The sequence below is a fragment of the Hakea prostrata genome, chromosome 11 (assembly GCF_041222555.1).
Source record: "Hakea prostrata isolate BN-2017 chromosome 11, UWA_Hpros_2, whole genome shotgun sequence".
Classification (NCBI taxonomy): Eukaryota; Viridiplantae; Streptophyta; class Magnoliopsida; order Proteales; family Proteaceae; genus Hakea; species Hakea prostrata.
In genome coordinates, this window is record NC_142610.1 from 14,056,228 (window position 1) to 14,078,470 (window position 22,243).

Genomic DNA, 22,243 nt, shown 5'->3' on the forward strand with positions numbered 1-22,243 from the left:
GATTAAGAGACGAGCATTTAATAAATTAAAGTAAAATATACATCCTTTAGATATTTAAAAAAGAAGATAAAATAAGAAGGGACCCAAATATGCCCAAATTACATTTGAATCATAAAGAAAATTAACATTGTTAAGCCTAGTTAAAATTGCACTAGTTAAATGATCAAAATATCTTTACATCAAAGGGTAGGACCCACATTTGAGTATGTACAAAATGAACTAGAGGTGGACACCCTCCACTATGTGGTGGAGAGATGCAAATCTTGGTCAAGGTAGAGGTCAATACTTTCCTCGCACCTCTCTACCACATATTAGGAGGGGAGTTCATGTGGGACTAGACCTATAAATGAATAGTCGAAATCCGCCTCCAAATTCGCATTCGTTTAAGGGTATCAGTATCCGGAATTTTTCTTAGCGGAAAATATCCGTATCCGTCCGCTAAACAACCGGAGTTGGATTCGGATAATTGCTTATCGGATTGAATAATATCCGGATAGAGTAAACTATTTAACATTTTTTCTTTAAAAATGGATGATAATCGGATTTGGAAACGGGTAATCGGATTCGGTAATTGGAAATTAGAATTTTATAATAAAAAATATTAAAAATTGACAATTATCAATCAATAATCGGATTATTATCGGATATCCGATAAAGTTTCGGATTCGAATTAGGATGCCTATTCTAAATTTTTGCCTGATTCGGATTCGGATAACGGATTTGCTAATCGGATTCGGATTTGGATACTATCCGAGCCGAATCCGATCCGTTTACAGGTCTATGTGGGACTCACTAGGGTCCCATCTCTAATTTATTTTGTAGATAAACCCTACTTTTATTGTGTAGTAGAAAAGTATGAAGACAAAATGAAACCGTCAAAACTCCAGAAGTGTGGGAGGAACATAAACCTCTACCTTGGAATTTTGGCAAACATGGGTGCCATGGGATCCATCTAACAAGCCAAGATTCAGCTAGAAGAAAGGAATGGGACTCTTTTTTTTCTTTCTTTCTTTTTTGGTAGAATATTAACACGCTTTAGGGAATGGTTGGTATTCTTGTGATTTTATGTAGCTTTATAAACACACTGTTATTCCTTCTTGGTAGAATATTGAGCATGGAACTATAAGTTTACAAGTTTTTCAAGGAATGGTTAGGTCAATGATCACGATAAGGTGGAAGAGAATTGTAGGTTGCCCAAATGGTAAGACTAATACCTTTAAGAAGAGAGGTTGTGGATTCAATTTTACTTGATGGTATATTATGTAATAGTACTTTCATCCTTAATATATAAAAATTTCTTGTTCAAAAATAAGAAATAATAAAAATAATTAAATAAAAAAAGCATGGATTAGGAAATTACAAAAGACCACCATTTAAGGTGGAAGAGAATTGGGCTAGCTCCTTTTCTATCACTAGTTCCCTTAACTCCTTGGGTTGCAAGCAACCTGTTCCTAGCAATAAGGACCTTTTTAGTTGCATGATATTGATGTCTTTGAGGGTGTTCCTGAATCATGAAACCAAAATCCCAAACTCTTCACATGCCTTTGATGATGCTGGTTAAATGCTACATTAAGTTGGTAAAGTAAGTTCTTCCAAATGGAAAATCAATGATGAAGAGTTAAATACCACTGTTTGTACCCCAAATTTGACTTGGCCAAACCACTAAGCGGGGCTAAGAAGTGAACCTAATTCAGTACATCTGGAAGAAGTTGAGAAGGTGTGGTGGTTTTGATAACTCCAAAGGAGATTATGGCGTTTCTCTTTTTCAAATTTAAAATTAGAGGGGAGCTGTAGTAGTGTCTAACTAACAATGTGTCTATATAAGAAGAAGTGAAAAAGGAGACTTACACAACACAAAACACAATACCCATATCATGAACTACTTCAATTTATCAATTAGCTTATCAAAGATTTTATCTCTTTCTTGTAGTATGAATTTCAGTCTTCTCTTCAAAAGACTTATGATTTCAATCTTTTCCTAAAATATGTTTAAAAGTTTGTAGTCTTCTTCAAAAAGCCTTGGAAAAGTCCTTGAGATGTTAGGCAGGAAACAAATCCCGCGTACGCATGGAGGTCAGAAAGAAGCACGATGTTTTCTTTGAGTCCTTGGCCCGTGCATCACATCACACATCAGTGGTGGCGACGGAAAATGAACTCATTCTATGGGGAAACAACTACATTGCTCATGAAATAAACCATGCAACTTTGGGTCTTTTATACTTCTAAAATCATTCTCTGGATGAACTGAAGCTGTGAGAAATGGTCTCCTCACAGCCTATAACCCTAATATCCCAGAGACAGGAGGCCTTCTCCAAATCACAGCTTTGTCATGTTTTGTTTGCATTTCCATTCAATTATAAGGTTGTTTCAAGTTTCAACTTGATTACGATTCTATCTCTGAAAGTGGTATTGCTTATTCGATCCATTAGAGTACATGACAAACATCTAATTAAGTTGAAAAATCAAGAATATCTTAGGGCAATCTCCTGAAGATAGGTGCACAGCTCCTGTGGTTTAGACAACATGACCATATGGTCTGAACCAGGGATCTCCTTCACTTCATCGGGGGGGTATTTTGCAATAGTGCACTTTAGCAAATCTTTAACATAATCTACTTCATCACCTAGCACAAACACTCTTTTAACTGATCCATATTTCTCAACAGAAACTTTAGTTTCCTTCAACAAATCTGGCTTCCCAAAAACCCTTGAGGGCCTCACCAGCTTGGTTGCAAGAGTCAGATCCTAAGTCAGCAAAACTCCATAAGTCATGAAATTCATTTTGAGAACAACTCAATTAAGAAGATATATATGTACCTCAGGTGGGCTTTTCTGATACTGCTCTACTAGTTTCTCTGGTGTTGGAATGGCTTGTGTACAGCCCTTAACCTGACTGATCTCAAACCGTGAGCTTGTGCCTTGAATCCCAGCCTTGGCTTGCCTTCCTACGTTCTGCAAAAACACATTGTTGATGGAGTAACAAATGGGATTAGATTCTCTTTAGGGGTTGAAAATGTGAATTGAAAGAGAATGTGTGAGGGTTGTCTTGTGTAGGTACAGGGTTGGGTTTGTATCAAATCCGAACATTGTGCTGTCATTATTCTTATAGTAGAATATATAGTTCCGTTTTGCCCATGTACATGAGCATACCTAAATTATATAGCTGCCACCAATTGAAAATAGACTAAAAATCAGTGTTTTTCCCAACATCATTACCCAAGAACCCCAATTGGCTTTAAAGAACCAAGCATTGCATTAAACACATTGGGCCTATGCAGCTATGCTGTTTTGCAGTCTTTGAAGGTAGACAACACTAGTTTGATTTTCTCATTCAAGAAAACATGTAGTAAACCTTAATGGACGGTAGATTTGGCTTTAAGACCAAGCATTGCTTTAATCACATCGGGCTGCGGACGATATTTTGCACTCTGGAAAGAGGACCAGATGACCAAAAAGTTAAAATAAAAGTGCCAAAATGACCATTATTAAAAAAATTGAGGGAGGGGGGTGGGTGCCACTCTGTAGTGGCCCCCTGGCCCTGAGGTAGCTCCTCCCTTGAGTAGAAGTAAATCCATGACTAGGAGATGATGAGAGGTCTCCACCCATTAATCCCCACTCCAGAAAGCTTGTTAACTAGATAAAGGAACTTGGAACAAAATAGACCTCACCATCTTTTTGTCTCTTCTATAAGGACCCCCTCAAAGGTTCAAATTCAAGATCATATCCCTCTACATTCCTTGTTTCTCCTAACCCATTTATGCCTTTTTCCATTGTACAAATGTTGGTTTTATCCCAGGTTCTCTTAGCTAGATGGTCTATAGATCAACTGAGATTTTCTACCCTCAGGGTGGACTAGTAAAATATAATGCTCCCTAAACGTCTCCTCCACTAGGGTTCACCTTTGCGGATCAAGAGAGGGTTATCATTTACCCTTTGATTATGATAGAAACACTCCCACAACCCTCCTCCCCCATGCATATTGTGGGGAATCCAAACCTTTGCAAATCAAAAAATTAATTTAAATTTGAGTTGTTTGAGTCATAAATGTATTTGAAACCTAGAAAGTAGTAGAGCAGTCAAGTTTCATAAGAAGCAGTTAGTTGATAGGACAACATCATGGTTTTGGTCATTAAGAAACAGTCAAAAATAACCAGTTTTTGCACCAATTTAAGGCTCTCCATTATATATTTACCTCTTTCTGTATGTCGAGAACAGTATTGGTGGGACTGGGCATGATAGCAGAGATGAAAACAGCAACATATATTTTCTCAGGGAACCTGTCCATGGCTACAGAAATGCTTAAACCATTGTTTAGGGCTCATAATAGTCAGCAATGGATTGAAGATCATACACTTGATTTGGGTTCATCCCTGAAGCTGCAAGATCTAGTGATGTTACCTTGTGACCAACTGAAGTCAGCAAACTCTTAAGCTTATACCAACACCAAGCCCCATGACAAGCACCATGAACTAGAACAAAATGCTTCTGCTCAATCTTCTTCTCCATTTGGTTTTTTCTTGTGATTGCTTTCTGGATTGATCAATTGAAGTTCTGGAGTTGCTTTAATTTCCTTGTGTTGATGCTGCTAAAAGTCAAAAGCTTCAACATTTTCATCCACATAAATCAGGTCAGTTAATCGATTAGGGTAGGTTTTAGAAGTAATTAGCTAGGGCCCAATCACAGGTAGACAATTGCATGTGGTGGGGATTGACAGGATTGCCTTCTTTTTTCTTTCTTTCTTTAAAGTTTTGTGGGAAGAGAGATGTGGAAAAATGGAGGTTCGAACTCAAGATATCTTTGGTTTCACTATCTCTACATAGATGGCTCTCAGCACTGTATCAGAAGCACATCCTTGAAAGGAAGGGTCTACTAGCACTATACTGTATGATAATACTCTATGACCCTATTTGTCTTCTCTTTCCTTCAAGGGGTAAGGTAATCATTTCAAGGGTATGATAAGATAGACACACGGATAATAAGATACTGTATACCACCAGAATACAGTTTCAAAAACTTAGTGCCCATTTGGATAAAAAATTAGATTCTTAAAACCCAACAAAGAAAGTCAAAGTGGAACATCATGGGTAGGCTTAGCAAGGTTTAAAGTATCAATATCAAGTATCACATTGGTGAGATGATTTTAAAGGACCTATCATCTCGCATATAGCATTGTACTGCCCTATACATTTTAGGAAGAAAGAAGAAAAACAAATAGAGAGAAAAACTAGGGTTTTACTCGCCTAGCTAGTATTTCTGAACTTTTTCTTTTCTTTCGCTGCTAATCGTTTTTGCCTTTTATTTTTTATTTTTTTTTATGGCTTGGAGCCGTTGGTAGAGCCTTGATTTCCTTCTTTTCTTTGGGTTGGCCTTTGCCTTTGGTTTGCCAATGTATTCTTTCCTTCCCCTTTTCTCTCCTTTGGTTTAAATTAAATTATTTATTCATTCAAAAAGAATACCCGAAGGGGAAACTTACAAGAATTCAAGACGCCCATAACCATTGATGAAGCTTTCTATTTAAATGTTCAGTTCAAGAAACAGATTAACTTAACAAGATCAGAACCAAAGATTCCATTATGTGCACATACCTCTTCTTTAATTTCAGGAGAACTGACGGCAGGACTAGGCATGATAGCAGAAACAAAGACAGCTACAGATATCTTCTCAGGGAACTTCTCCATGGCAACAGAAATGCTTATTCCGTTGAAACTATGACCAACTAGAATCACTTTCTCATCTTGTGGGAGAGAAGCCATGAAATCCATTAAAGGCTCATAATAGTCAGCAATGGAGTTGAGGTCTTGGACTTGTTTTGGGTTGATCCCTGAAGCTCCAAGGTCAAGTGATGTTACAGCATGACCAGCTGAAGTGAGCAATGTCTCAAGCTTATACCAACACCAAGCCCCATGACAAGCTCCATGGATTAGGACAAAATGCTTCTGCTGGTTGTTTCTCTCCATTGCCTTTTTTTCTGGGTTGGCTTTCTGTATAGGGCAGTGGCTTTGGCTTAATTTGCTATTATATCATTAGAGGGGGACCACCATGGGGTGCAATGTTGTTAATAGATACAAGGGAAGAAGATAACGCAAAAAATGGTATCCACAGATTCATATTCTTGTCAATTGCTTATTTCAAACGTGGAGATAAGGCTGTCAGACCATGGTAGGGGAGGTACCCATCACAGAAAGTTGGATGCTTATATTATGCAAGATCAATCATAAAACCATTGCTTATAGTTTCTTAGGTTTGATGGATCTTGTTTGGTGGCCTTCCATCAGCCAAGTGCTTCCAACAGGTCCCAAACCAACTCAATAAATCCTTCATTTCTATTCCAAGCTTCAGTGGCAAACCACAACCTGAATTTCTGAATTGAGATTGCCTTTGATTGTCACAAATGTCGCATGGGTCATCTAGAATCTAAATTAAGAGTTGCTAACAGAATACCTCTAAATTAAGCTTATACTGTATCATTACATGATGACACTGTAGTTATAGAGACACATTCACCAGAAATCACACATCTAGAATCATACCAAAAAAAAAAAAAGAAGTATTAGAATGAGCTAGCTAATTGTATGTCAGGCTACTCAAAAAGGAAGTCACTTCATATGTTATCCAAGTACACAAACTATATCATCACCAAGGAGCCTGAACCTCGTCTTGGAACTTCATCTCACATGTCTCGGCCTTCGATCTCAGACTCTCAACTTCTTTGTCATAATTTGTATGAGCCACTTTTAACTCCACAAGCTTGGTTTCAAGATTTCTCAACTCCTTTTCTAGGGAATCTCTTTTTATCCTAGCTTCATCTGAGTGAAATGTACGATAGGTTCTCTCTTTGCTTAATCGAGATTTTTGCAGGGCACTGAGGGGACTAAGTGAAAGATTGAGAGCTGGTACGTGGGAGAGGAAGTGAGAGACTGAGAGTCGGGACTTGGGAGAGCAAAGTGATTTTTTTGTGATTATAACTTATATTACGGAAACATAAATATAGGACCGTCGTAAAAGAAAATTTTATACGACGGTTATTATCCCGTGGCAATTGAGTGGGAAGATGACTATTTGCGACGATAGTAAGCTACCATGACATCTAGTCTTAGAAAGAAAATTAACATCAATGGGCCTATTTGCTAGGCAATATGGCTTCCGTAGCATATAGACTACCAAAATTATTCATTGCAGGACTATTTGCTATGGTACATCTTTTCCGTAGCATATAAGATATTTAATTACCAAATTTTGAAACCATGGGATTAATATCCCTATTGCCACTGGATTTTGTTTACGTATTATATAGTTTGCCTAAATTATTGTACAAACCGTGGGTAGACCAGGACTATTTGCAGCAGAAACTGGATTCCGTAGCATATATGATACTTAATAGGGTAAATATCACTTACCTCCCCTCTAAGCTGTACAAATAGCACTTACACCCCCTCTTAGTTGGATAATATCACTTACCTCCCCTCTTACTTAGCAAATATATCAAACACCTCCCCTCTGTTAACTTTCTTGGTTAAATTTTAACTTTTATCGTTAAATATTTTTCTAAAACCCCAAACTACCTTTAGCTAAAAATATTTATTTTATTTTAAACCCTAATCACCCTAACGGTTAAACTATTAAATTACTTTCAATTAAAATAATTATTAAAAACCAAAACAGCATAGTTAAAACCTAAATTATCTTTAATTATTAAAAGCCCAACCTACCCTTTTAAAAAAAATTATCAAACAATTAAAAAAACATGTACTACTATCAAGTAAAATTAAAAATGCAATTAAAATTAAACACGTACTACTATTTTGGGTTTTTATAATTGTTTGATAAAAAAATTTAAAAAAATGATATGTTGAGCTTTTAATAATTAAAGATTAAAAATGCAATTAAAATTAAACACGTACTACTATTTTGGGTTTTTATAATTGTTTGATAAAAAAAATTTAAAAAAAATGATATGTTGAGCTTTTAATAATTAAAGATAATTTGGGTTTTAACTATGGTGTTTTGGTTCTTAACAATTAATTTAATTGAGGATAATTTTGAATTTTAGCTGCTAGGGTGATTATGGTGATTTAATGTTTAAGGTAGTTTGAGATTTTAGAAAAATATTTAACGGTAAAAGTAAAACCCTAAACCCTAAACCCTAAACAGAGGGGATGTGTTTGATATATTTGCTAGGTAAGCGGCGAGGTAAGTAATATTATTCAACTAAAAGGGGGTGTAAGTGCTATTTGTTCAGCTAAGAGGGAGATAAGTGATATTTACCCTACTTAATATTACTATAGTATCGTATTATATCGTTGGATACCTTAAACCTTGTTCTTAACTCCTCTTATTGGCAACCTGTCCTTACGAATACGGACCTTTCTATGTTGCAGGATAATGACATCTTTGAGGGTGTTCATGAGACCGAAATCCCAATCTCTTCATATGCCTTTGATGGTGATGGTTAAATACTACACTAAGTTGGTAAAGCCAGTTCTTCCAAATGGAAAATAACAATGAAGTTAAATACTGTATTACTCATGAAATCAATGAACCATGTAACTTCGGTAAGAGCTAGAGAACTGTTTTCAGGGTTCTATCCTACGTACTCAAAGCACAAAAAAACCACAAATGTTTGAAAAATTATTCTCCAGATCATCCAAAGCCGTGAGAGATGGTTTCCTCGTAGCCTGTAACCCCAATATCCCAGAGACAGGCAGCCTTCTCCAAATCATAGGTTTGTCATGTTTTGTTGCCATTTCCTTGCAATTTTAAGGTTGTTCAAACTTGCAAGTCTATCTCCTAAAGTGGTATTGCTTGTTCAGTCCATTAGAGTACATGAGACGCATGTATTTTAAGTAGAAAAATCAAGAATATCGAAGGGCAATCTCCTGCAGATAGGGGCAGAGCTCTTGTGGTTTAGACAACATGACCATATGGTCTGAACCAGGGATCTCCTTCACTTCATCAGGGGTGTTTTTTGCAATAGTCCACTTCAGGAAATCGTTAACATCATCTCCTTCATCACATAGCACGAACACTCTTCTAACTGATCCATATTTCTCAACCGAAAGTGCAGTTTCCTTCAACAAATCTGAGTTCTCAAAGTGCCCCAAGGGCCTCACCAGCTTGGTTGCAAGAATCAGATCCTAAATCGGAAAAACTCCATTAGGGTGTTGAATGATCGCATGCTCTAGATAAGTTAGATCATTTTGAGTGCAATTAAGTTAAGAAGACAAGTACCTCAGGTGGGCTTTTCTGATACTGCTTTGCTAGCTTCTCTGGTGTTGGAATGGATTGTATTCTGCCCTTAACCTGACTGATCTCATGCTGTGAGCTTGTGCCTTGAATCCCAGCCTTGGCTTGCCTTCTTTCATACTGCAAATTGATTTTTACAAATATAATATTGTTTAGTGTCTTTTTTGAGTACAGGGTTAAATACAATGATTGTATTGTCATTATTTTCATAGTGAAAAGTTTCATTATGCTTATGTACATAAGCATAGCCAAATTACATAGTAGTCAATTGATTTTGGTAATTACTATTCATAGCAGATATTTTTGGACTATTATTTTCTTGGTTGATATCTTACATATATAGATATATAGGTAGGAAAAAATACATCGAAAATCAGTGTTTTCTCAACGTCATTACCCAAGAGCTCCCAATTGGCTTTAAAGAACCAATTATGCATTGAACCCATTAGGCCTGTGCTGCTTTGCAGTCTTTGAAGACAAACCACACTAGTTTGATTTTCTCATTCAATAAAACATGCACTAACCTGGTGGTGTTTGTGGTGCCTAGAGTTAGATGGACGCCACATGAATTATATTAAATTTCAGCCGTACAAAGGAGCATATACAAAATATAGCAGCGTAAGTGAAATAAAACGGCTTCTAGTTGATCTGAATCGAACCATTCTTTTGTGGTTGAAATTTAACAGAGTCCATGGTGGCGTCCATCCAATGCTGGCACCTCAAGCACCTAGCAAGATCCATCCATGTCAAGGAGATGATGAGACGTCTCTGCCTCATTCCCCACCACAGAAAGCTTCTTAATTAGATAAAGGAGCTTGGAACAAAATAAACCTCACTGTCTTTTTCTCTCCCTTATAGGGACCCCTTTAAAGAGTCACATTCAAGATCCATTCCTGTACTTTTATTTCTCCTACCCGGCCCGTGCATTCCTTTTCCATTGTACATTGTTGCTTTTCTCCTAGATTCCTTGGCCAGATAATCTATAGATCAATTAGGATCTTCTATCTAGCTATACCTTTTCAAAGGAAAAGAAAAATTTTAAATATGAGTAGTTTTGAATCATGAATTTAATTTGAGTTGTTTTGAATCATAAATTTACTTTGAAACCTGCAAAGTAGTAGAAGAGTTAAAGTTTCATAAGAAGCAGAAAGTTGATTTAGGACACAATCATGGTTTTGATCATTGAGAAACAATAAAAACTATCCAGTTTTGCACCAAATTAAGGTTCTCCATTATATATACTTACCTCTTTCTGTATGTCGACAAGAGTATTGGAAGGACCGGGCATGGTAGCAGAGATGAAAACAGCAACAGATATTTTCTCAGGGAACCTCTCCATGGCTACAGATATGCTTAAACCATTGTGGCTGTGCCCAACTAGAATCACCTTCTCATCTTGTGGAAGAGATGCCATGAAAGCCATTAAAGGCTCATAATAGTCAGCAATGGATTGAAGATCAGACACTTGCTTTGGGTTTATCCCTGAAGCTGCAAGATCCAGTGATGTTACCTTGTGACCAACCGACGTCAGAAGACTCTCAAGCTTATACCAACACCAAGCCCCATGACAAGCACCATGAACTAGAACAAAATGCTTCTGCTCACTCTTCTCCATTTGCTTTTTCACTTTGATGGCTTTCTGGATTGATCAATTGAAGTGTTCTGGAGTTGCTTTAATTTCCTTTGATGGATGATGTTAAAAGTCAAAAGCAAAAGCTATTACAACATTTTCATCCACATAAACCAGGTCATTCAATTGAAGAGGGTGGGTTGTAGAAGTCATTAGCCAGGACCACTCACCTATGCAGGTAGACATCTGCATATGGTGGGGCCTGACTGGATCACTATTTTCTTTAATTTGGTAAATCAGAGGGATCCAAATCCTCTTTCGTCCAAGTCTCTAACACCTTTTGAGAGTGGACTGATTTCATTTCAGCTTTTGCATCCAATAGTTGTCATCCTCTCTATCTGCGAATTGCCTAACCAACAGTGAGATGGACCAAACGGACGAGAGATTTGGACGGAGAGATCCGAATTCATCATGGAATGCCTTCTTAGGCTTTTAAAGTTTTTCTTAGGATTATTTTCAATGTTTTGCTTTACTCGTATCATACATGAAAAACAATGTGAAGGGATGGGGGAGGGAGTGTGAATAGACAGAGGTTTGAAACCAAGATCTTTTTGGTCTTACTACCTCTCTGCATAGAAGATCGTCACCACTATGCCAGAAGTACATCCATGAAAATATTGGTCTACTAGCATTATGCTGTATGATCGCACTCTACAGGCCTATTTTTCTTTTCTTTCCTTTGAGGGGTATAGGATTCATTTCTAGGATATAAGAAGATAGACTCAAAAGGAGACTAGCATAATATATACCACTAGTAAACTATTCCAAAATCAATTAGATTCTTAAACCCCAATACAGCAAGTCAAAGGTTTAGATTTTTTTTTTAGGGAGATTTTTAAAGACACCCCAAGAGTATGTCAAATTGGTAATTGTCTCTCAAAATGTTCCATAAATTTGCACAAGAGTATACTCTATTAAAAAACTATGTTAAGACATGCTTAGATAATTTTATAATTCATGAATTATACTTAAATCTCTTGTGACTTTGCAATGTTGCCCTTAGTATATAGAGTCCTAAATTTCATATTTTTTCTTTTTGCATGACTTCCTTCTTTTTCTTATATTTATTATTTTATATTATAAGAAATAGAATAATACAGCTAAGCGTATATTCATCATTTCCTCCAACTAACTTATGGTTCTAAGAGAAAAAAGAATGACACCCAATTATTTAGGATGTCCTTAAAATTTTCCCATTTTTCGCCCTAAAGTTTTAAGTGAAAAACGATACTCTAAGGGTGTCATTGATATTTTTGAATACTGAGTGGGCACATTGTACCATGATATCTAAGATGGGATTAATGCAAATTTACTTGCAAACAAAATTTTGCAAAATTGAAAAAAATAAAATTTGCAATTCTTTTGGTCAATTAAGAAGTGACTTTCTCATCTGGATGTCTCTACTATTCTGCTTCTTCCCAACTTCTATAGATTTCTTTACATTGCTTTTAATAAATATTATAATTTCAAAAGATCAAAGCTTCTGCTCGGCTTCATCATGCCATTTCCTAGTTGAATCTCAGGCTGCAGTAATTATTGTTTTTCTAATTCATCTACCTTCCTATCAAGAAAGTAGGTGTTCAGAAGTAGTATATAAGGAATTCATAAATGGAAAAGACTTTGAACACACTGCACAATCACTAAAATTAGAAAAAAAAAACTTTTATAGTTTAGGTCATTAATTCTGGAATTACCTTCTAAGTTGGTTCAACAAATTTTCCTTGATCGAATGTAGCTCACTCACAACATGATTCATGTTTATACGTTCTTGTGGGGATTCCATTCTGCATTGGAGTGCAATTTCAAAATTTGAAATTATGCAATCTCAAATATTGATATTACGCAATCTTGCAAGTGATCTGTCTTGTAACAAGGACCTTCAGCTTCATTGACAACGACTTCTTGAATTTCTTCACTTTGTTCTTTGTTGGGGAGGAGACTTGGATCTGAAACATGCATGACATCTGTAGGTAAAGCTAACTTTGCAAAGCTATTATAATTGCAAATGATTGAAGCCTCTGCTCAGCTTCATCAACACCATTTCCTAGTTGGATCTCAGGTTGCAGTAACTGTTGCTTTGTCAAATTCATCCATCATCCTATCAAGAAAGTAGGTGATCATAAAGAATTCATAAATGGGGAAGACTTAAAACACAATTCACAATCACTAACATCAAAAAAAAAACTTTCATAGTTTAGGTCATTAATTTAGGAATCACCTTTTAACTTGCTTCAACAAATTTTTTTTTGATTAAATGTAGTCCACTCACAACATTGTTCATGTTCATACGTTCTCGTGGAGATTCCATGGAGCAGTGGAGTGCAATTTCAAATATTGAAATGATGAAATCTTGTAAGTGATCTGTCCTGTAACAAGGACCTTTAGCTTTGTTGATAACAAGTTCTTGAATTTCTTCATTTTGTTCTTCATTGGGGAGGAGAGTTGGATCTAAAACATGCATAACATTTGTAGGTAAAGCTAACTTCGCAAAGTTATACAGATTTAAATCATCAGTGAACATGTGATCTGTTGGCCTTTTCCCTGTGAACATCTCCAATAAAAGAATGCCATAGCTAAACACATCTCCTTGTATACTTGCTTTTCCATCCATGCCATATTCTGAAATTTGGAAACTCCTCACTATTAATAGAAAAGTCTATTAAAAAATTCAAAAAGGACAACTAGATATATAGTATCAAATATTAATTCTAAAGTCAAGATACAATGGTATAGTTGATTTGTTACCTGGAGCAGCATAGCCGATAGTTCCTTTTATCCCGATGGTACTAGTTTGAGGTTGAGATGAATTATCATCAAGTTCTAAAAGTAGCCTTGCCAAACCAAAATCACTAACATGGGCAGTCATATTACTGTCAAGAAGAATATTGCTTGGCTTCAAGTCACAATGAACAATTTCCGCATAACAATGGTGATGAAGGTAATCTAATGCGCAAGCCACATCAATTGCAATGTTTAATCTTTGAACAAGACTTAAATTCCTTGAATGATTTTGTACTTCCTTCGATGGATGCAACCAATTATCGAGATTCCCATTCGGCATGAACTCATAAACAAGGGCCTTGAAATCATTGCCTTTTGAGTCAAGACTTGAACATGAAGTTAGAATCTTGACAAGATTTCGATGCCGAATATTTTTTAATGCATTGCATTCAGCCATAAAGCTCTTGTAAGCTCTTGGATTTTGAAGGTTCAGTACCTTAACTGCAACAGCAGTTTCATCTTGGCCAATTATCCCTTTGTATACAGTGCCAAAACTTCCAGAACCTATGAAATTAGTTGAAGAAAAGCCTCTCGTCATTTGGAAGAGCTCTTTGTAAGAAATCTTTTTGAACTTGCCATCAAACAATGGAGTGGATGGATATTTACTTTTTGATTTTCTCATCCAGTAACAAAGTAGGAACGAAGATATCAAAAGGACACCCAGAACCAAACTTATTATCGCCAAAACTATTCGAAGAGCATGGGATTTTCCTCCTTTCCTAGTTTCTTGGTTAATGCATGTAGGTAGTTGTAACTCTGGAATTCCACCGCAAAGATTACCATTACCCTTCACCAAAGTTGCACTTGCATTTCTGAAGACTCCTTTTGTGGGTACCTCCCCCTCAAGATTATTGAAGGATAAATTCAAATTCAGTAATGCTAAAAGATTTTGTAGACCTTTAGGGATTTGCCCTGACAAGTTGTTGTGAGAGAGATCCAAATCTTGAAGTCCCTTCAAATGAGTCAAAGTTTGGGGAATCTTTCCCTCAAAGAAATTTTTCCTCATATAAAGATGTTCCAAGCTATCACAATCACCAATAGAGGAGGGGATTTCTCCAGAGAATCTGTTGTTAGAGAAGTCTATTGTTGAAAGACTCTTCAAGTTGCCAATTTCAATTGGTAGGGAACCGACTAGAGAATTAGAAGATATGTCTAAATATATTGATAAAGAAGAAATATAGAAAAGTTGCTTAGGTACTAGGCCTTGAAGGTTATTATTATTGAGTGTTAAAGCTTGTAACTGTTGACAATTTCCAATGCTAGAAGGAATGCTTCCATTCAAACTATTTTGATCCAAATGGAGTTCATACAGAAGAGTGAGATTTCCCATAGAGGAAGGTATTTGTCCAGAAAGTCTGTTTTCATTCAAGAATAATCTTTGAAGATTTGGAAGCTTCCCTATAATAGACGGAATATTACCTTTGAGAAAGTTCTGCTCCAAGCCTAAATTGGTCAAGTTAACAAGATTTGAAATCCCAACAGGAATGGTTCCAAAAATTTGATTCCCTCCTAAAAAAAGAATTGAAAGTTGAGTTGAGAGATTGGCTTTGAAGTGGGGAATTGGACCCTTAAAACCATTTTCTGTCAGGCCCAAAAGCTCTAGATGTGTGCAATTGATCAAAGAGTATAAAAAAGATAAATCATTAGCTTCGCCTGTTCCAAATTGATTTGCACCAATACTGAAAACTCGAAGGTTCTGAAGGTTTCCTAAGTTGTTAGGGACTGGTCCAGTAAAATCATTAGTGTCAAGATCAAATAATTCAAGTGTTGAAATATTGGAAATCGAACTCGGAATTGTCCCTGAGAAAAGGTTGGCTCCAATTCCTAGATTTTTGAGATTTGGAAGAGTGAGATCTATGTCTGGTGGAAGGCTCCCATGCAGCTGATTATATGCAAGAAAAACAAATTCAAGAGATGAAAGATTATACAATGAGACAGGGATTTTACCAGATAGCTTGTTTTCAATAAGTGATAGAAAATACAAGTTCTCAAGCTGGCCAAATGACTCTGAAATGCTCCCCTGCAGTCTATTGTAACCCAAAGAGAGAGCTTGAACAGAGGACAAGTTCCCTATAGAATCCGGTATTTCTCCTGATAAACCATTATAGTGAATGGAAACTATCTCCAGCTTTGACAATAAAGAAAACAGCTCAACTGGAATCTTCCCAACAAGATTATTTCGCGAGAAACGAATCTCTCTTAGACGAGTGCAATTGGCCAAGCTAGTCGGCAGTTCTCCTCCAAGAGAGTTGTTTTGTAGAAAAATGTATTGTAATCGAATCAGATTACCTATCTCCTGGGGGATTATACCATGGAGGCTATTATTTCCAATATCAAGGAAATGAAGAAAAGTGAGATTTCCTATGGAAGGAGATATACTACCTCCCAAGCCCTTCTCATGTAGATCCAAGCTAATGACCCTTTGTTGATGACGGTGACCACATGTAATCCCAACCCAGTTGCAGAAATGAATGGAATCATTCCAAGAACTCATTGTTCCATGCATATCAAGATCAATCTTTTTTTTGAACTCGATCAAAGCAAGCTGGTCTGTCTCGTTCCCAATGATCTTTTCTCCACTGGTGGATTCCAGCATCAATGAGCACCCAACGAAGAGAATGAATGATAGGATATGCTGAAATGCCATCAGAATCGAATTCTGGAATGCAGGATAAGAACTAGTGTGTGTTAGATTGAGAAAGCAGAGTATCCTATTTAAAGAAAACAAGTTTGAAGTCTTTTCACTTATTGTACATTATATGCTGGAGCATTAATAGTGATAATCAGTGGACTCAGTCAAAATTTGATAAGAAATTAACAGACTTGAAAATCTTAGAACAAAAGTAAAGCATTTTCTTCATTAAAGCATTTTCTACACAAGTGCGCTCTCCACCTTAGTCATTGACCAATCAGGTTCAATTCTTTGTACCTTTTCTAGTTTCTAAAGTTGAGTAGTTTTAATCTTGACTTTGTTATCTTTGTAATTGTAGGCAGCGCTGATACAGGAGGAGAACATTGAATTAGAAATCTATTGCTCTTTGAACTCTGTTTGGACCCTTTAAACTAGTTTGAATAACTAGTGTGTTAGATTGAGAAAGTAGTGTGTATCCTATTTAAAGAGAACAAGTTTGAAGTCTTTCCTCTTATTATTACCTGCTGGAGCAAAGAGACTAAGTTGGGCGACAACACGTCTATGTGATAGTGATGATCAGTGGACAAAGTCAAGTTTGGCAGGAAAGTTAATTTCTACCATCTCATCAACACAAATGACCAACAAGTTGCAGAAGAAGACTTGGAACTTAGATTTAGACGAGCTGAACGTGAAACACAGGTTGAGAAGAATTGAAATACTTGACCCACCGTCAAACCTTGGGGGGTTTTTTTTTTTCTTTGTTTGATGAGAAAAAAAATTCATTGCAACCTTTTCTTCCTCTTAGAGTGGGGGCTGCATGGGTTTGGAGAGTCTAGATCACTTCCTCGTCAAGAGAGGTACTTGTTCTCTTAATGCTTTTCCACTATACAATAGGAATGAGAACTACACTGAAATTCATGAGAATCCCACTTTTAAATCATTTTATCATATGTACGATAATTAAGAACTAGTGCGTTAGATTGAGAAAGCAAAGGATACTATTTAAAGAAAACAAGTTTGAAGCCTTTCCTCTTATTATATATTACCTGCTGGAGAATGGATTGTGATAATCAGTGGACTCAGTCAACTTTGGCAGGAAAGTTAATTTCTACCATCTGATCATCAACACAAATGACCAACAAACAAATTGCAAAAGAAGACAATTTTAGACGTCCTGAACAGTGAAAACACAAAGTTGATAAGAAATGGCGGATAGACTTGAAAGTGTTAGTACAAAAGTAAAGCATTTTCTTAATTAAAACATTTTCTACACAAGCGCCCTCTCCACCTTAGTCATTAATTAAGGACTCATTTCAAGGCATGATATTTTTCAAAAAGCGATCGACTGGGTCCATTGTACTATGATATCTAAGATGGGATTACGTAAAACTTGCTTCTAAAAAATTTTTGGAAAAAAGAAGATTTGCAATATATTTTGGTCATTCTACAAATAACCATCAGCATTTTTGATTCAGATGGAATGAAATGATCGTCTCCATGCACTATATACTGATTGGATCTTGCTTTCTCATCTGGATGTCTCTGCCATTCTACTCCTTCCCATGCAGCTTCTACAGACTTCACATTACTTCTACTAAAAATTATAATTTGAAATGATCAAAACCTTTGCTCAGCTTCGCCATTTCCTAGCTAAGTTGAATCTCAGGTTGCAGTAATTCCTAGTTGGATCCCAGGTTGCAGTAACTGTAGCTTTGTCAAATTCATCCATCGTCCTGTCAAGAAAGTAGGTGATCAAAAACAAAGTAAGGAATTCATAAATGGAAAAGACTTAGAACACAATATCACTAATATTAGAAAAAAAATTTCATAGTTTAGGTCATTAATTTTGGAATCACCTTCTAACTTGCTCCAACAAATTTTTTCTTGATTAGATGTAGTCCACTGACAACATTGTTCATGTTCATACGTTCTCGTGGAGATTCCATGGAGCAATGGAGTGCAATTTCAAATATTGAAATTATACAATCTTGCAAGTAATCTGTCCTGTAACTAGGACCTTCAGCTTTGTTGATAACAACTTCTTGAATTTCTTCATTTTGTTCTTTGTTAGGGAGGAGAGTTGGATCTAAAACATGCATAACATTTGTAGCTAAAGATAACTTCACAAAGTTATACAGATTTAAATCATCAGTAAAAATGTGATCTGTTGGCTTTTTCCCTGTGAACATCTCCAATAGAACAATGCCATAGCTAAACACATCTCCTTGTATAGTTGCTTTTGCACCCATGCCATATTCTGAAATTTAGAAGCTCTTCACTATTAATAGATAATTGTACAAAAACTTTGCAAAGGACATCTACATTATCAAATATTAATTGTAAACTCAAGATTAAATGGTATAACTAATTTGTTACCTGGAGCAGCATAGCCGATAGATCCTTTTATCCCAATGGTACTAGTTTGAGGTTGAGATGAATTGTCCTCGGGTTCTAAAAGTAGCCTCGCCAACCCAAAATCACTAACATGGGCAGTCATGTTACCATCAAGAAGTATATTGCTTGGCTTCAAGTCACAATGAATAATTTCTGGATAGCAATGGTGATGAAGGTAATCTAATGCAGAAGACACATCAATTGCAATGTTTAACCTTTGAAGAAGACTTAAGTTTCCTGAATGATTTTGTGCTTCCTTCAATGGATGCAACCAATTATCTAGACTCCCATTGGGCATGAACTCATAAACAAGAGCCTTGAAATCATTGCCTTTTGAGTCAAGACTAGAACATGAAGTTAGAATCTTGACAAGATTTCGATGCCGAATATTTCTTAATGCATTGCATTCAGCCATAAAGCTCTTGTAAGCTCTTGGATTTTGAAGATTGAGTACCTTGACTGCAACAATAGTTTCATCTTGGCCAATTATCCCTTTGTATACAGAGCCAAAACTACCAGAACCTACGAAATTTGCTGAAGAAAAACCTCCAGTCATTTGGAAGAGCTCTTTGTAAGAAATCTTTTTGAACTTTCCATCGAACAATGGAACAGATGCAAGTTTACTTTTTGATCTTCCCATCCAATAGCAAGTCAGAAAGAATGTTATCAAAAGAACACCCAAAACCACAACAGTTATTGCCACAACTATTCGAAGAGCATGAAACTTTCCTCCTTTCTTAGTTTCTTGGTTAATGCATGAAGGTAATTGTAACTCTGCAATTCCACCGCAAAGATTACCATTACCCTTCACCAAAGTTGCACTTGCATTTCTGAAGACTCCTTTTGTGGGTACCTCTCCCTCAAGATTATTGAAGGATAAATTCAAATTCAGTAATGTTAAAAGATTTTGTAGACCTTTAGGGATTTGCCCAGACAAGTTGTTGTGAGAAAGATCCAAATCTTGAAGTCCCTTCAAATGAGCCAAGGTTTGAGGAATTTTTCCTTCAAATAAATTATTCCCCATATAAAGATATTCCAAACTATCACAATCACCAATAGAGAACGGGATTTCTCCAGATAATCTGTTGTTGGAGAAGTCTATTGTTGAAAGACTCTTCAAGTTGCCAATTTCAATTGGTAGGGAACCGACTAGAAAATTAGAAGATAGGTCTAAAGATATTGATAAAGAAGAAATAAGGAAGAGTTGCTTAGGTATTAGGCCTTGAAAGTTATTATTACTAAGGGTTAAATATTGTAACTGTTGACAATTTTCAATGCTAGAAGGAATGCTTCCATTCAGGTTGTTCGTTTCTAAATGGAGCTCAAATAGAAGTGTGAGATTACCTATAGAGGAAGGTACTTGTCCTGACAGTCTGTTTTTATCCAAGTATAATCTTTGAAGGTTTGAAAGCTTCCCTATAACGGACGGAATATTACCTTCGAGAGAGTTATACTCCAAGCCTAAAGCAGTCAAGTTGACAAGGTTTGCAATCCCACTAGGAATGGTTCCAGATATTTGATTCCCTCCTAAAGCAAGAGTTGAGAGTTGAGTTGAGAGATTGGCTTTGAAGTGTGGAATTGGACCCTGAAAATCATTTTCTGATAGGGCCAAATACTCTAGATGTGTGCAATTAATCAAAGAAGATACAAAATTCAAATCATCAGCTTCCCCTGTTTCAAATTGATTTTCAGCAATACTGAAAAATTGAAGGTTTTGAAGATTTCCTAAGTTGTTAGGGACTGATCCAATAAAACCATTCGTGCCGATATCAAATGTTTCAAGTTTTGAAATGTTGGAAATCGAACTTGGAATTGTCCCTGAGAATAGGTTGCCTGCAATTCCTAGACTTTTGAGACTTGGAAGAGTGAGATCTATGTCTCGTGGAAGGCTCCCATGCAGCTGATTATGTGTAAGATAAATAGTTTCAAGAGATGAGAGATTATATAATGAGACAGGGGTTTTACCAGATAGCATGTTTCCAACCAGTGATAGAAAGTACAAGTTGGTAAGCCGGCCAAATGATTCTGGAATGCTCCCCTGCAATCTATTCCAAGCCAAAGAGATAAATTGAATAGAGGACATGTTCCCAATGGAATCTGGTATTTCTCCTGTTAAACCATTATGGTAAATAGCAAATCTCTCCAACTTTGATAGTGAAGAAAACAGCCCAATGGGAATCTTCCCAACAAGATTATTATAGGAGAAACGAACCACTCTTAGACAAGTGCAATTGGCCACACTAGTAGGTAGTTCTCCTCCAAGAGTGTTGTTTTGCAGAGAAATGTACTCCAATCGAATCAAGTTACCTATCTCTTGGGGGATTATACCATAGAAGCTATTGTTTCCAATGTCAAGAAAACGAAGAAAAGTGAGATTCCCTATGGAAGGAGATATATTACCTTCCAAGCCCTTCCCACATAGATCCAGGCTGATGACCCTTTGTTGATGACGGTGGCCACATGTAATCCCAACCCAATTGCAGAAATGGATGGAATCGTTCCAAGAACTCAATGCTCCATACATATCAAGATCAACTTTTTTCTTAAACTCGATCAAAGCAAGTCGGTCTGTCTCATTCCCAGTGATCTTTCTTCCACTAGTGGATTCTAGCATCAATGAGCTTCCAAGGAAGAGAATGAATACTAGGATAAGCTGAAGTGCCATTAGAATCGAATTCTGGAATGCAAAATAAGTACTAGTGTGTGTTAAATTGAGAAAGCAGAGTATATCATATTTAAAGAGAACAAGTTTGAAGTCTTTCCTCTTATTATTACCTTCTGGAGCAGAGAAACTGACTTGGATGACTAACACGTCTATGTGATAGTGATGATCAGTGGACTCATTCATGTTTGGCAGGAAAGTCAATTTCTACCATCTCACCAACACAAATTGCTAACAAACAAAATTGCAAAAGAAGACTTTGGAACTTAGATGAACTGAAAGTCAAACCCAAGTTGAGAAGAAATGAAATACTTGACGATAGGGATCTCATTCATAAGTGCTACAAGAAAATTCGGGCCCATAGCTAATCTAATTGCTCCAGCAGCTCCAGTGCACGAGATCTTTGATGAGAAAGAAAATTCACTGAGAGCAAACCTTTGTTTGTTCTTAAGTGAATGGTACCAAACAGCCAGGGGTTTCAACCAGGCTTTTTCTTTGCCTTTTCTTCCTCTTGGAGTGGGGGCTGGGTTTGGCAAGTCTAGCTAGATCACCTACTCGTCAAGAGAAGTGCTCTCATAACTCTTCTCTACCACACAATGGGATTCGGGATCCCACTTTTGAATCGTTTTATCATATTTAGAAGTGGATCCAGCCTTTGTTGTGTGATGGAAAAAACTTTAAGGGAGCACATTCCTCTCCTTTGACAGAGAAGTGATCTAGACTCTGTTTGGAGACCTTTATAGTCCTTATCATATGCAAAGCATTTTCTTCATGAAAGACTTTGTAAAAGCTCTTTAAGAAAATCATATGCCCTGATATAGTCCTTATCATACGCAAAACATTTTCTTCATGGAAGACTTTGTAAAAGCTCTTTAAGAAAATCATATGCACATATATCAATT

The 22,243-nt window shown here is 36.5% G+C and overlaps 3 protein-coding genes and 1 pseudogene across 4 annotated transcripts; all 4 read right to left on the reverse strand.

Moving 5' to 3' along the window:
• Positions 1-1,422: 1,422 nt before the first annotated feature.
• LOC149000250 (methyl jasmonate esterase 1-like) lies at positions 1,423-5,970 on the reverse strand. 2 transcript variants are annotated; one of them, XM_089140527.1, is made up of 3 exons: positions 5,585-5,970; positions 2,817-2,951; positions 1,423-2,723 (listed from the first exon to the last, which is right to left on the reverse strand). In XM_089140527.1, the coding sequence occupies exons 1-3, from the start codon at positions 5,954-5,956 to the stop codon at positions 2,463-2,465; spliced, it is 768 nt and encodes a 255-aa protein (XP_088996653.1). In that variant the 5' UTR covers positions 5,957-5,970; the 3' UTR covers positions 1,423-2,462. The 2 variants fall into 2 exon arrangements, with proteins under 2 accessions (XP_088996653.1, XP_088996652.1); XM_089140526.1 differs by having other exon boundaries at positions 1,426-2,744.
• A 2,602-nt stretch (positions 5,971-8,572) lies between these two features.
• LOC149000251 (methyl jasmonate esterase 1-like) lies at positions 8,573-10,989 on the reverse strand. Its single transcript, XM_089140190.1, has 3 exons — positions 10,489-10,989; positions 9,228-9,362; positions 8,573-9,133 (listed from the first exon to the last, which is right to left on the reverse strand). The coding sequence occupies exons 1-3, from the start codon at positions 10,855-10,857 to the stop codon at positions 8,852-8,854; spliced, it is 786 nt and encodes a 261-aa protein (XP_088996316.1). The 5' UTR covers positions 10,858-10,989; the 3' UTR covers positions 8,573-8,851.
• A 1,417-nt stretch (positions 10,990-12,406) lies between these two features.
• On the reverse strand, positions 12,407-16,370 carry LOC149000252 (uncharacterized). The gene is made up of 3 exons (XM_089139916.1): positions 13,618-16,370; positions 13,091-13,491; positions 12,407-12,970 (listed from the first exon to the last, which is right to left on the reverse strand). Exons 1-2 carry the CDS (start codon positions 16,298-16,300, stop codon positions 13,094-13,096), a joined length of 3,081 nt encoding a protein of 1,026 aa, XP_088996042.1. The 5' UTR covers positions 16,301-16,370; the 3' UTR covers positions 12,407-12,970; positions 13,091-13,093.
• A 1,577-nt stretch (positions 16,371-17,947) lies between these two features.
• LOC149000253 (receptor kinase-like protein Xa21 pseudogene) lies at positions 17,948-21,362 on the reverse strand (annotated as a pseudogene).
• Positions 21,363-22,243: the final 881 nt, after the last annotated feature.